General features: G+C 37.0%; 1 protein-coding gene across 1 annotated transcript in view; it reads left to right on the forward strand.

Moving 5' to 3' along the window:
* The window catches only part of BMP5 (bone morphogenetic protein 5), a 144212-nt gene extending 130819 nt beyond the window's left edge, over positions 1-13393 (forward strand). The window contains 3 exon segments of the mRNA NM_001305016.1: positions 5452-5528; positions 7399-7509; positions 11564-13393. Coding sequence (NP_001291945.1) covers positions 5452-5528; positions 7399-7509; positions 11564-11713 — 338 coding nt within the window. The 3' untranslated portion in view covers positions 11714-13393.
* The last annotated feature ends 2547 nt before the right edge of the window (positions 13394-15940 follow it).

Consider the following 15940-nt stretch of genomic DNA (forward strand, 5'->3'; position numbering starts at 1 on the left):
TAAAATAAAATTAGAGAAAAAAAAATAAAAAAATAAAATAAAATTAATTAAAAAAAATAAATAATAATAATAATAAAATTTTATTATTATTATTTTTTACTTTACAATATTGTATTGGTTTTGCCATACATCAGCATGCATCCGCCATGGGTGTACACATGTTCCCCATCCTGAACCCCGCTCCCACCTCTGTTGGTTTTTCTATGATCCAGTGGATGTTTGGCAGTTTGGTCTCTGGTTCCTCTGCCTTTTCTAAACCCAGCTTGTTCAGCTGTAAGTCCTTGATCATGGATGTTCACTAAACTTACTGTGGTGATCATTTCATGATGGATGTAAGTCAAACAATTATGCAGTACATCTTAAAGTTGTACAGTGCTGTATGTCAATTACATCTCAATAAAACTGGAAGAAAAAATAATCAAATAGCTTGTAAAACATAAATTTGCATTTTTTTCCAGAAATTGATCATAAACAAATTGGCAACAAGTATTTAACAATAGTCATTGTTTTGGCACTGATTTCCAATATTATTGCCATTAACAGGCAAAACAGAAATACTGTGTCTGTGGTACCTGCCTTGTGGTTGAGGAATGCTTTTCTAGTGTTGGCTGTGACTTCAGAATGTGTAGCAGTTTCTGGTGACACTCTTGAATTCTAGGCGGGTTTGTCAAGAGCAGCGTCATGTCCAGCTCATTTTCATATTTGAAGGGTTGCCGATCAATGTTTTTAAAAAATATAAATCTAATTTCTTTGCCTTTCTTCTCAGAGGTTTTTCTGCCAACCATTTAGTAAAGCTAACTACAGACTTTGCTGGTTTGGGTACAACATTTACTCAGTATCCATTAATTTTTATTTCTGACCAACTAAGCATATGGTCCGAACGCTCTATGAAATCAGACTCTTGGAACCAGATTCTGTTATAAATTTCATTGCTCGTTACCTTTATGTGATGTTGCAGTATATACATCACTTAGCCTGCATGAAAAGCTGCATAGATGGAACAGATCTATTTTGACTTTTAAGTTTTACTTTCTTATTTTATAAACACAGAATTCAAATGGCCATAGACATAGTTATAGTTTTTCACATATACTCAGATGTGTTATTGGATATAAGGTCTTTATTCACATTCAATGGTTTTTATTAAGACAAGGATGGATGAATAAATATTCCCATGACTGTCTGATGCAGGATTTGGCAAAATAAGCCATTGCCTGTTTTTGTATGACCTAACAATGGTTTTTACATTTTTAGATGTGTAAAAAACACTTAAAATAGAATACTATTTTGTTTCATGCAGAAATCATGTGAAATTCAAATTTTAGGACCCATAAGCAAAGTTTGTTTGAAATACAGTCACATCCATCCTTTTATCAATACGTCCTAAATCCTGCGTTCATGCTACTGGGGCAACGCTGAATCATTGTGAAGGAAACCCCGTAGCCTGAAATATATATTATCTGTCCTTTTTGAGGAAAAATAAATTGCTGTCCCTTGCTCTAATGCATAGCTGACACTTTAAAATTTTTATTTATTTATTTTAAATATCAAGAAGTTTATCTAGTCAAACTAATACCAGACTTGAGTTATTCCTTTTTCCTAAAAATGATATAATATTCAAACTTATCCATTTCATGGTATTATACTTATTGTACTTTATGCTGCTTCATTGCTTGGGCAAAGTTAACTTTTTTTGCTATTTCAATTAAAAGTTTACCCAAAGAAGAGGAGTGCTAAATGCTCAGTTTCCTCCATTTTCTGTCATTATCTATATATTTATTGTTTTCAGATCTTTTAGTTTATTGTTAATAAAACAGCGAGCATCTTAAGGACAGAAGTTGTATTCATTCTCCTGTGCTCAGTGTTGGCATGTAGGTGCTTACTAAATGTAGTTAGTGCATGAATGATTGTATGCATGCATGAACAAAGTGTCAGAGTTTCCTTGCTCGAGTTTTCTATGTTTTGTTTGACTGATGTGTTTTTATGATAGGAATTTTTTAAATTTTATTTTTAATTGAAGGATAACTGTTTTACAATATTGTATTGGTTTCTGCCATACATCAACATGAATCAGCCATAGGTACACATATGTCCACTCCCTCCTGAACCTTGTTCCCACCCCACCCCATCCCACCCCTCTAGGTTGTCACAGAGTTCTGGTTTGAGCTCCCTGAGTCACAGCAAATTCCTACTGGCTCTCTGTTTTACATGGTTTAATGAAGGTAGTCACACATAGGAATAACACTGGTCTAGAAGTAAAAGGATTTCTGCATTCAGATTTAACCATTACCTTCTTTGCTAGACTCACATTAATTAAATAATTAGCTGATGTCACTATGAAAGGCAGATGACAGGATCTGTTAAGACAGGTCTTTTAGATCTCAACGTAAGACCAGAAACTATAAAACTCCTAGAGGAGAACATAGGCAAAACACTCTCCGACATACATCACAGCAGGATCCTCTATGACCCACCTCCCAGAATATTGGAAATAAAAGCAAAAATAAACAAATGGGACCTAATTAACCTTAAAAGCTTCTGCACATCAAAGGAAACTATTAGTAAGGTGAAAAGACAGCCTTCAGAATGGGAGAAAATAATAGCAAATGAAGCAACCGACAAACAACTAATCTCAAAAATATACAAGCAACTCCTACAGCTCAACTCCAGAAAAATAAACGACCCAATCAAAAAATGGGCCAAAGAACTAAATAGACATTTCTCCAAAAAAGACATACAGATGGCTAACAAACACATGAAAAGATGCTCAACATCACTCATTATCAGAGAAATGCAAATCAAAACCACTATGAGGTACCATTTCACACCAGTCAGAATGGCTGCGATCCAAAAGTCTACAAATAATAAATGCTGGAGAGGGTGTGGAGAAAAGGGAACCCTCTTACACTGTTGGTGGGAATGCAAACTAGTACAGCCACTATGGAGAACAGTGTGGAGATTCCTTAAAAAACTGGAAATAGAACTGCCTTATGATCCAGCAACCCCACTGCTGGGCATACACACTGAGAAAACCAGAAGGGAAAGAGACACGTGTACCCCAATGTTCATCGCAGGACTGTTTATAATAGCCAAGACATGGAAGCAACCTAGATGTCCATCAGCAGATGAATGGATAAGAAAGCAGTGGTACATATACACAATGGAGTATTACTCAGCCATTAAAAAGAATACATTTGAATCAGTTCTAATGAGGTGGATGAAACTGGAGCCTATTATACAGCGTGAAGTAAGCCAGAAGGAAAAACACCAATACAGTATACTAACGCATATATATGGAATTTAGAAAGATGATAACAATAACCCTGTGTACGAGACAGCAAAAGAGACACTGATGTATAGAACAGTCTTATGGACTCTGTGGGAGAGGGAGAGGGTGGGAAGATTTGGGAGAATGGCAATGAAACATGTAAAGTATCATGTGGGAAACGAGTTGCCAGTCCAGGTTCGATGCATGATGCTGGATGCTTGGGGCTGGTGCACTGGGACGGCCCAGAGGGATGGTATGGGGAGGGAGGAGGGAGGAGGGTTCGGGATGGGGAACACATGTATACCTGTGGCGGATTCATTTTGATATTTGGCAAAACTAATACAATTATGTAAAGTTTAAAAATAAAATAAAATTAGGGGAAAAAAAAAAAAGACAGGTCTTTTAGATCTTTGATGTGACTTCATTTTCATTAGAGGTTGAGGATAATTAAACTGGAAGGTGACACCTTACGACAGGCTGCTCTTTATAGCAAACTTCTATGTTGATTTGCCAGAGACAACTGTCAGATGAAAGTAGCATTTATTCCTAGAAGAAAACATTAGCTGTCTTCTTTAAAAATAAATTATTTCGCAGTTCCCATCACCCTAAATTTTTTCCTCTTTCATTTTTTTTTTGCATTGGAAATAATTAAAATGGGTTCCGTTATAAAGCATGACTAGACATTTTCTGTAATGGTCTGTTTTTCTTTTGTATTTTACTTTATTCCAGATGCAAGTGGAATTCTTAATTTTTTTCAACAATTATCAAAGGTTATGGATTTTTCAGATTATATTCCAAAATAAGTTACGGAAAGCATGTATTTCCTTTGCTTCAAGCCATTCCTGGAACATTCTGAAGCATCCATTCTTCAGTTCCTAATTATTTAGTATCTACTGTGTGCCAGGCCCTGTTTCTGACATTTGGGGTATCAGTGAACCAAATGGAGCCAGGCAAGATATTTACCCCTAGAGAGCTGACACTCTATTCTAGAGGGAAGAAACAGACAAGAAATGGTGTACATGGTGAACGAGTAAGTGGTGTAACATATTAAGGGATGGTAAGCAAAATGGAAAAAAAAATCAGAGCAGGAGGGGTGAGAAATATGAGAGCAGGGGTTAGGATATGAAACAGGGGAGTCAGTGAAGGCTCTGTTGACAAGATGATGCTTAAGAGCTGAGGAAGCTCTGAGCATTGGCTAAGTAGATATTCAGGGGAAGAGCATTGCAGGGAAGGGTGTGGTTGTTGAGAGTAAAGGAACTAAGGTGAGAGAAAGCAGACCTGTGTGCAAAACAGCACAGAGGCTGTTTGGAGTAGAGTGAAGGAGAGCAAATGGGCCAGAGGGTGATGGGGCTGGATCACGTAGAACCTTGGGAGCCTTGATGATGCAGGAACCACTGTGAGACTTTATGCTGGAGCGTGACGCTTGGTCCACTTGGCTGCGTTGATGGGATGGGGACAGTGCAGAGCAGGAGGAATAGCAGTGAGCATGTGGCAGTGATTCAGGAAAGAGAGGATAGCAGCGTGGACCAGAGCCAGTCATGGAGCTGGTGAGGGTGGCTGAGTTTCAAATGAAGGTAAAATGAGTAAGGATTTCCTGACAGATTGGTTGTGGAGGTGAGAGGCCAGAGTATGTTTTGACTACAGTGTTTGTTTTGCCTGGGAAGTTGCTCGCAGTCATCTGCAGGTGAAATTGGTCTGGGGGTGGGGGGCAATCAGCAGCTCCACTTTGGGGATCCTGAGTTTAAGATACATATTAAGATAACATGTACTCTGGAACATCCCAGTTGGTACTTTCCCAGTGCCTGCCTTGTGAAAGAATACAAAACATAGTGTTTGAATATTTTATATGCTTAAGTATAGTAAGCACAACTGCGGTTTGAGTTAGTTAATGAATGAGCACTCACTGAGTGGCAGGTATCAGGCTACTGTTGTCATAACACAAAGGACCCAACCTGATCCTTGTCCGGACCCCTCAAGGTCTGCATTTTACAGAAGCAGAAACTCAGCACAAGTGACTTGCTTGAAGTTCACATAGTTAGTAAGCGGCTTTCGCTTTGAGATTCAAACTCATGTTCTACAACTTCAAATACAGATTCCTTTTGACTTTATAAGTGACCTCACAAAAGAAATATTAATATACCCGATAGACTGCCATTTGTTGACAATCTGATTTTCACCTTCAGATTATAACACCAGTGAACAAAAACAAGCCTGTAAAAAGCATGAACTCTATGTGAGTTTCCGGGATCTGGGATGGCAGGTAAGAATGGTCGGTCAAATTGGTTGCTTCTTTTCTGCTTTGTATCAATCCTAAATCTCTTTTAATCTTTGTAATCTTTCCTATACAGCAGCCAGTTATTTTTTATAATTTATTTTATTTTTTATTGGAGTATCATTGCTTTACAGTGTTGTCTGCTGTTAAAATAACGTGGATCAGTTATCTGTGTACCTGTATCCCCTCCCCTTGCCCTCCTTCCCACCTGCCCCCAGTCTCACCCTCTGGGTCATCACGGAGCACCGAGCTGAGCCCCACTCACTCCCTGTTCTACAGATGGTGTGAACATATGGCTGTGCTGCTCTCTCAATTCGTCCCACCCTCTCCTTCCCCTGCTGGGTTCACGCACCCTTTCCCTGCATCTGTGTCTCTATTGCTATCCTCAGGAACAGGCGCATCTGGACCATCTTTCTAGATTCTGTATATAGATATTTGTTTTTCTTTCTGACTTCACTCTGTATAACAAACTCTGGTCCATCCACATCACTGCAAATGACCCAATTCTGTTTCTTCTTCTGGCTGAGTACTGTTCCACTGTATATATGTACCACATCTTCTTTATCCATTCATCTGTCAATGGACATTCAGATTGCTTCTATGTCTTGGCTATTGTAAACAGTGCTGCAATGAACATACCAATTATTTTTGACATTGTCTGTTCCATATAAGGATTATGCACATAATTTTTATTTCTGCATTATCCTTTCACTATTGAAACATAATTAATAGAGATTATGGTAAAAAAAATTATGCTGAAGAACAAATGCAACCTTAGAAAGTGAAAAAAAAGAAGCCCTGTTGTTTAAATATACCCAAATTTCCATTTTAGTTCCCATTTTTCAGATTAACTCAAGCAATTTCCATTTGCCTCCTACAGTCACAAATTATTGGTATAGGAAGTAGAATCCTTGACTCTGTCTGTGGTAAGTTAGACGTAGAGAAAAAATTTTTTCTTTTACTTAGAAATCATATTGCTGTGTTTTACATAAGCTTCACAAACAGTGAGGAGGAAGATTTAACCACAGTAATTTTCATATGCCAAAAGAGTTTAAATTAAATTGTTAGATTATTCCATTACAATGGATCCTCAGAATAGAAGCTATTATATTGAGAAGTGATAGTCACATGTGAGCATTTTCAACTTTATGATAAACCTTCAACATTAATTGTTCAATAATTTTACATCAGTGACAAGTTTTATATCTCTGGAAAAAAAAAATCAGGGCCACCATCTGAAGTGCCAATGTTTTAGCTTCCTAAAATCTTTTGTATACAATGCTTAGGATTTTTCTCCAACTCATTTCTTCTGAAGAGACTATAAAGTTGACACATGATTGGAAAGAAAAACAGGACAAGGAACAAATCTTAGCGCCTTAAGAGGTTGTCAAGCTTCTAAAGCAGGACTGAGTTATTAAGAAGTAATGAGAATTATCTCAATTAAGTTATTCTTCTTTTCCTTTCTGGTTCAGTTGAACTTTGCAGAGTTCATCATTTCCTGTTTAAACAATATTTAGAACGCTATTTCATGATTGCAGCTTTATTCATGAATATATGGGCTAATACAGGCTAGGAATATCTTATGTAGTGACCTCTGGGAGAAATTACAGAGGACAATTCCTTGTGAAAATATTTATACTTTTGTTGTAAACTTTAGCTTAATCATAAATTAAAGGCTTTGGGGGAGCCTGTCTTATTAGAATAATTGTTGGACCAAAAAGAGAAACCAATCCAGAGTATTTAATTTAATATTATATTATATTGAATTATATTAATTCTATTTAAGTATTCTGTAAGAATTGTTTTTCTGTGCTTTTATGTTGGTGATATTATTTCTTCTGCTTTCGTGCATTTTTAGGACTGGATTATAGCACCAGAAGGATATGCTGCATTTTATTGTGATGGAGAATGTTCTTTTCCACTCAATGCCCATATGAATGCCACCAATCATGCCATAGTTCAGACTCTGGTAAGTTTTCTTTTGGTAGAATAGAAAGTGGTTTATGATGCAAGCTTCTTATAAAGTTACTTTAAAGAAAAGCATCTATTTGGAGTTAAAAATGCATTTTCTTCTCTTCTCAAACTCCTAATGTAAAAATTGTGCCAGAGTAAGAAATGTGGATATAGTCAGGAAATTCAGGCTGCTCTAAAGAAAAATCCTAATTCCAAAATGAGGAAAGATTCAGCAAGGAAAATTGGAGCAATCACACAAAATGGTATTTTGCACTGATTTCTTCAGTAGACAATATGATTAACCACGCAGGGGCTGTTTCTAACCTAACCATTCATTAGCAGTCATTACAAAAACTTTGAATAATAGCTGTGCTGAATTTCATCTGATGGCTTTTAAACTCCTTGTTTAAGAATGTTCCATAACATACTTTGGTATCATGGAAGCTCTTCAGTGTAGAATACAAGTAGATTTGTTTCCTTTTTTTTGATATCTTTTTCATTTATAATCATTAAGGTGGAAATTAATCTTCATTTCTTCCCTCCCATACTTAGGAATGTAACAGTGATTTAATCTCTACTAATGTAGGCTAATTTTTATGAAGGAGATAATGAAATGTTAATCTCATGGTCTCTCAGTGATTGTACTTATCTAATGAGCTCAGGAAAACCCTTGAGAGTCCGACTCCAACATCCGTACCTTTTAATGTGATGGGGGAGCGGCCTCTGGCAGACGAGGAAGAGGTTCTAGAAGATGCTTAGGCTGTGTGATGTGACCCCACATCAAAATTGGGTTCACAGGAGCATTTCAACTATAAGTAATCAGGACAGAAGGAAGAGAACAAATAATTTTGGAATCAAGACACTGATGGGAATAGAGTTATTTGGTAGATAACAGTAGGAGAGCAGGAGCTGTAGAAAAAAAAATCTATCTTTGTGGGTGAAGCTTATTTATGACCAACAGAAAGAGCAGCTATTAGAATGTGTGAAGAGTTGACTCTTCAGAAAGTTATCTTCTTTTGAAATTTATTGAAAAGTTAAAGTTGATGGAAATAACATCCCAGTTCCCTTCTGAATAAGAATGGTGTATACACCTTGACAGATGAAATCCTTGACTTGACGTTTTGTTGGCATCTTACTGACCTCAGAGGCACTAGCGGATAGCTAGACCACAGAGATGCACCTCTGTGGCAACTAGAACATAGATTTTGTTAAAGACTTTGGAAATAACCTTGGAGTAGAGTGGAAGCAGAGAACTAAAACAAATATGTATTTTGAAAGGTAGTCACTTATAAATATTCTTTTCTCCCCCAAGTTTGAAGAGATTTATTTCAGAATACAATCATGTAAAATTATCAAGTTGCTTTTTAATAATGAATGGAAAACATTTGCTCATGTCTATCCTTCCCTAACACTGATTTTTACACCCTAAATTTCTTTAATATATCATACTCAGCAAACTTATAGGTGTGGGGAGAAACTATTATTTCTTCCTTGATTGCAAAATTTATATAAATTGAAAGAAAACCTTAGGTTGCTACAGCTCTTATTTCACTGTCTAAAGTGAAGAAATGGAGTCTAAATTTCAACCAGCATTTTCTTTCATGCTTGCTTTGTGTTGCCAATGCCATAGAAATATTCTTCTTTTTGTTGATTTTTGACCAATGAGCCTCCCATATGCAAGTATAGAGTCAATTCCTGGGGGTATTTTAAGTTTTGATATGTCCATGCTATGTCTATGATATGTTTTTATGCTATCCATAAAAATAAGCACTTCTTTAACAAATTTTATTTAGTTTTTTTTTTTTTTTTTGCCTGCCCTGGGTGTGCACTGCTGCAGTTGGGTTTTCTCTAGTTGCATCAAGTAAGGGCTGCTCTCTAGCTGCGGTGCTCAGGCTTCTCATTCTGGTGGCTTCTCTTGTTGCAGAGCGTAGGTTGTACGTGCATGGACTTTAGCAGTTGCAGTGTGCAGGCTTAGGTACCCTTGGCATGTGGAATCTTCCCAGACCAGGGATTGAATCCCTGTCCCTTGCTTTGGCAGGTTGATTCTTAACCACTGAACCATGAGGGAAGCCCTATAAGCGCATCCTGATATATGGTATCAGTGTTGGGGCAGGGAGAGCAGGTATGCAGCATAAGAAAAGTTGTTATATTCAGATGTCCTCCAGTAAGATGAATGTCTGGGGGTCCAGCCTTCTATCAGCTGAAAGCCCGTTGCAGAGAGAAGGATGCTTCCATTTCATGCCTTAGAGGAAGAGCCCTCCTCACTGTCCATCTGTAGGGTCACAGATGAACAGCCACTATTTATAGAGAAATGCCACTTAATTTCCCAGAAATTAAGCTTTTGTACTGTCATTTCAATGACTCAGAGAGCTTTCGCTGTTTCCTTAGATATGCATCTAACACATCCAAGTTCGCTCAGGCTCTGCAAAGCTGAATTATTGAAAAACCTCTGTCAAATACCCCTATCTCTCTCTTTTTTTTTCTTTTCTTAAAAATAAATATATAATTACATACTGTCAGCTTTTAGGACTGTAGTCTAGAAGGCAGCGTCTAAAAACAAACATTTTTTAAATCGCTGACACGGACTTGGAACAGGCCCCTCGTCTGTATCGCTGTCCTGGGATGTGGAGCATAAGTCATCACAGAACTTGAAGGGAACATGGGAAGTTCGGTGTTTCTGTTTTTTTTTTTTTTCCTGGCATTGTGCATTCTGTTTATTTTGTGACGGACATGAAACAAGAACACAGGCACATTTGTTGTTAAAGGAAAGCAGGTTTGTGGCGAACACGTTTGAGACATGATGGAAGAACAATCTCATTTTTTTTCAGAACAATGGCTGGGTGAGGTGATCCTTGAAGCAGGGGGTTATCCATCCATCACGGGTGAGGGGGTTGAGGAGGATAAAGCCAAGGAGGGCTTCAGGCTGCCTCTGAAATTTGGAGAACCATCCAGCTTGCAGCTTTGTGAGGTCTTAGGAAATTTCACGTCCGTGTCGGATCACCTCATTTTTCCTGCCATGTCTGTCCATAGGCAGGACTCCTATATCATTTCAGCCAGGAGGGTTTGCAGCCAAGATTCTAAGAGCTGTATTTTCTCTTTGTCGATCCCCGAGGACTCTGCAGTGGGACTTCCCATAAACTCCTCTGGGGGAAGGGCCGGGGTAGGCGGGTGGAAAGGGGGAACTGAGTTCTGGCTCCTTCTTTGATTGTTGAAGATCAGAGGTAAACGTGCCAGTTTGCAGAAAATGAGAACAAATCCTTTACTTAAGCATTTCACTGTCCATGTTTCAGCTACCTTTTCAGGCTTTGTAGGGGGAGAGGTAGGGATGTATATTCAAGTTGTAACATATCTAGGCTTCTTTCTTCTGATTGAACTTAGCTTGATTTTGGGCACTTGTCTAGGGGAGAAAGCAAGTCAAAGGATGTTAAACTCTGGCCAATCTGGTAAAACATTATGGGGAGAAGAGTTGAAATCATTGCTTTAAAGCAAGTATTGGATTTTTACCTGGAGTTTATTTTGCTGTGATTTTTATGCTTCCTTTATCAAAGGAAATGCAGAATTTGCATGCTTTTAATTTTATTGTTAAAAATGCGTTGATTTATTGTTTAGTTATCCTTTTACGAATAATTCTTAGATCCAGATCTTTCTACAGTCGAGTGCTGTGGCTTTGTGGATTTTGCATTCGTAACTTACGTGTTTCTCATGAAGTACCTAGAAGTGGCCGTTTTAACTAAAAGCAGCCCAGTCCTAGTTACCATGTTCTTTCCTCCAGGAAAATTTCCACTGAATATTCCATAGAGAGAGTTTTCCTTCCTTGGTAGAATGTTTTTCAAAGCCCCAACATGTAATTAGAACCAGTGGGTCGAGTCTAGGTGTTAATACTTAAGGATACACATCCTTCACTACCAGCTCCCAGCTCACCTCACCATGGAGCAAAAATAGAGAGGGAGGTAACTTAAGAGAGTGCCTGATCGTCAGTGATAAAACAAGAATGTCACCTTAAAACTGCAGACAAAACATCTATTTTATTTCTTAAAAAGTAAAACCTTTTCTTCCTCCCACCCAACCAGGTTCACCTGATGTTTCCTGACCACGTACCAAAGCCTTGCTGCGCGCCAACCAAACTAAATGCCATCTCTGTGTTGTACTTTGATGACAGCTCCAATGTCATTTTGAAAAAGTACAGAAATATGGTCGTGCGTTCGTGTGGTTGCCACTAATAGTGCATAATAATGGTAATAAGAAAAAAGATCTGTATGGAGGTTTATGACTACAATAAAAAATATCCTTTCGGATAAAAGGGGAATTTAATAAAATTAGTCTGGCTCATTTCATCTCTGTAACCTATGTACAAGAGCATGTATATAGTCACTTTTATTTATTTAAAGGTATATATTCTCTTTTGTGGCTGCCTTTGCAGTAAAATGTATTTTAGCTCACTTCATTATGCAAAAAATTGCCCAGTCTAATTTTTAATAGGATATGCTGAGTCCAATTCAATTCAATATTTTTAATGTAATTTTTATACGATTTTCTGAAATTAGACAGAACTCCTTTGACTGTTAAGTATTGTTAAAGGAAGCTGAATGCATTTGGTTATGCTGTGCCAATGTAAACTGATAGGATATTTATTGATATTTAGAATGAAACTTAAAAAAATAACCAGCCCCCAAAAAAAATGCTTGGAGGAACACAATTTTTCTTTGAGAGTTTCTGCTTCATTAGATAAAGTGAAATGTTGAGCTCGATTTGAGTAAATAAACGGGAGCAGAACACAGAAGCTGAAAGATTGCACGTAATTGTTGTAACTGTTTGCTTGAACAGAATTGGTTTAGCTGTAGGAAAGCGTTCCTTCTTGGCTCACCGGTTGTAGATTTTGCAAAGAGCTCAAAGCTTCAGGAATTCTGTGGAGACAGACTTGAGCCTGTGTCCATAATTTTCCAAGTTAACACTAAAAAAGCGTAGTACAACCTTCTTACCTCAAATAAATCATGTCTGCCTATTATCTAGAACACTACTACTGCAGTGTTTTGTTTTTTTTTTTAGATTTAAAAACAGTCCAAAATAAAGAAACATTTACACGTGCTCCCCTCCCCTCCCCACAGATGAGAGTCACTGCATGCATAAAATATACCCGAGCAAAGCGACCGACAGAGCCGCTTTCTGTAGCTCTCTTTTATAACTGAGTTTGCTGATTGATGTGATGCAAGGGATTTTATTTAGGGTAAAAGCACTGAAACTCAACTGGAGGAAATTACCCCAAATCCCAGAATGGCTTTGACAGAATTGCCATTTCGAAAGAACAGCTGAAATCCATTTTTCATATCTTGGAGAATGAGCTCATTGAAAACCTTATTTTGGAGGGGGATTTTGTAAACCTTCCTCCAAGCACAAATAATTCCAAGTGGGAAGGTTCTGTTGCGTGTATGTGCCTGTGTGTTCTTCCCTCTGAAATTAATTTATTTTCTCTCTCTGTTTCTCTCTCTGCCTTTTAAGGCTTGTCTTTAACCCACTGACTTTTGGAAGAATGACATTTAGTGCATAAGTTGCTATTTATGTGGGCTCCACAGCTAGGATTATTTACAGTTCATCTAAAATACTCATAAAGCATCATTTATTAATCACCCTTTTGGACTTTTTAAGTAAAACTTGTATCAAAAATAGCTTAAAAATGTTATGGGTTTGTTCATGATTCAGGAATATTGCAATGTTGTTTTAAAATACAGATTATCTTAAAGTAAACTTGATAATAACTCTATTGGGGGTACATTAAGTAATATATTTTTGAATTAATGGTATACCATTATAAGAATAAGAAATGAAAGTCTATTATATTATTCTTTAAATGTGCTGTTTAAATATATTTCTATGTTTTAAAATATATTAAACTTGTGATGCTAGTTTCTATTGTGGTTCTTGATTTGGCTTTTTATTTTTTTAAGAGGGATACAAAATATAAGTATGTCCTAAATGAGACTCTAAGCATATCAGATCTAAAATGTTTGTGGATTACATGATTTTAATCGCCAAAACTAGTTTTTGTGTTGTTGATAAGTAACTCACTATTAAATGAGCAAAGAAACCATCCATGAGTTAAATATTTTCTTAATCTGTTCCAACAATACGGAAAATTTTTAAATAGCAAAAAAATAAATGATTAGGGTGGGAATTGACCTTATTTATTCTCTTTCATTTAAGAAGGGAGATATTTAGCATGAGTATTTTTATATTTTCTCAAAATATGTATGCATATATATATATATATATAATATCTGCGCATATGGTCAGTCACTTTATTTTCAAATAACTGTTAGAGAAAATGCTTAGTATTACTTTGAATACTCAAACTATTACAAGAAATCAGAATAATTTGGTCTGTTTTAACAGGATCCAAACTACTCAGGTCTTTTTGGCTAGTTATGCATTGACTTTTTCTGTTGGTATGTTTCTAATTTTTCTGCTTTGTAAAGTGGTCCTAATCATTTTTGATACTAGAAGGGCAAAAATGACAAATACTCATGGTTTTTAAAACTAAGGCAAAAATAAGTTTGTCTGTATTGAAGAGCAAAACACACACAGAAAAGAAAATGCAAAAACATTTTTTTTCTCAAGTAAAGAACTGTCATTTAATAATTCCTGTATCACCAGTGTTGAATCTAAACCAGCATCTAGGGGCAACTATATAGCCTGCAAATGTCATCTCTCAAGACATTTACAATAAATAGGTAGCTTATAGTGTAGCTTCACTCAAGGCAGAAGAAATCCTCATTCCCAAACACAAGTCACTGTCTCATAACAATTCAGTCAGTTGTGCGGTCGATCATGCAATCTGGCTCTCAGATTACCTGCTTTTCTGTGTTCTTTCTTTTGCATTTTTGGGGGAGGGGCCTGGTGCTTTTCAAAGTTACAAGTGAAGATGCCTTTGTTGATGAAGCATATATATCACTACGTATTTATCTATACATCTGTATTTTATCGTTTGCTTTCTTTTTAACCAAAGGAAAAAGTAGGAAAAGTAACATTGACAGTATTTACTCTTATGTAGGCAAAAAGGTGACACTCTATTCAAGTTAACAATTAAAAAAAAAAGAGCCAAGTTTTGCAAGATTACTTCCAAGTCTGTTGTCATACTTGTTAAAGGTTGTTTGAAAGATGGGGATTTCAAAGACAGGAGAACCAGGATCATACCAGCCGTTAAAAGTACAAAGAAACTTCAGACTTTGAAAAACATACACTTTAACCTTTGCATCTTAGTTTCAACTTTACAGAGGCAGCTAGCCTCCAGTCGGTGGGTAGAGGATGGGGAGAAGCAATTCAGCCTCAAATCCAGCGGCTCAAGTACAGGAGGATGAGACGAAGCACTGCAAAAACAGCTTCCAGACTAAGCATCTGGAAACAAGACCAAAGCTGATGGTTCAGTGGGGTGTGGTTGGTGTTTTCTTCCCAGTTCATTGTGGCTCTGATGACATGATGAAATACAATAGAACCAACCTAAAAAAAAAAAAAAAGAACTAGACTGGTTATTTTCCTGTCAATACCTATAGGAAAAGCCCAAACTAGGAAAATAATTTTCTACCTTGAGCCACAGGCCAATAAGATGTCTCTGATTATCTTTACTCTTTCTCCATTAAAGCGTACTTATTACACAATCACTTATAAATAAGTGTATTTATTTAAACAAAATGCACACACTCACATATTTATAAAGACATATTGTTTTAAAGAAGAGAGAATAAGAACATGAGTGTGAGTACACGTGCTCAGTTGTGCCCAGCTCTTTTGTGACCCCATGAACTGTAGCCTGCCAGGTTCTTCTGTCCATGGAGTTTTCTAGGCAAGAATACTGGAGCGAGTTGCCATTTCCTACTCCAGGGGATCCAATCCATGTCTCCGGCATTTCCTGCATTGGCAGACAGATTCTTTACTGCTGGCTCGCTTGGGAAGCCCACAAAAACATGAATGCAAAATGTTTTAGGAACTCGCCTGACAGTCCAGTGTTTAACACTCTGCACTTCCAATGAAGGGGGCACACGTTCCATCCCTGGTCAGGGAACAAAGATTCCATATGCTGATGGTGTGGCCAAAAAAAAATTTTTTTAAAGCAAAATGTTTTAAATGAAGAACAGAACTTCTATGAAGGAAAAATATAATACTGAATTTAAACTTTATGGGATATGTTATGGGAAACACAGTGGGTGGAAAGACAGATAAGAAAGAATTATCCAGAAGACAACATTGAAACAGATAAAGTGATGGAAAGTCAAAAAGAATTTAAAGTTAACAAAGTTGTAATATCCATTTAATCAATATCGCAGTGAACTGGGGACGCTTTAGGGGCAAACAGCAGACCTATGAATCAAAGCTGGCTTCTCAACTTGGAAGGCAGTGAACAGATAGTCACTATCTTCAAATTGCTCAGGATAAATAGCTGTCATTTGGAAGTCTGT

Source organism: Bos taurus, chromosome 23 (genome assembly GCF_002263795.3).
Source record: "Bos taurus isolate L1 Dominette 01449 registration number 42190680 breed Hereford chromosome 23, ARS-UCD2.0, whole genome shotgun sequence".
In the NCBI taxonomy this organism is placed as follows: Eukaryota; Metazoa; Chordata; class Mammalia; order Artiodactyla; family Bovidae; genus Bos; species Bos taurus.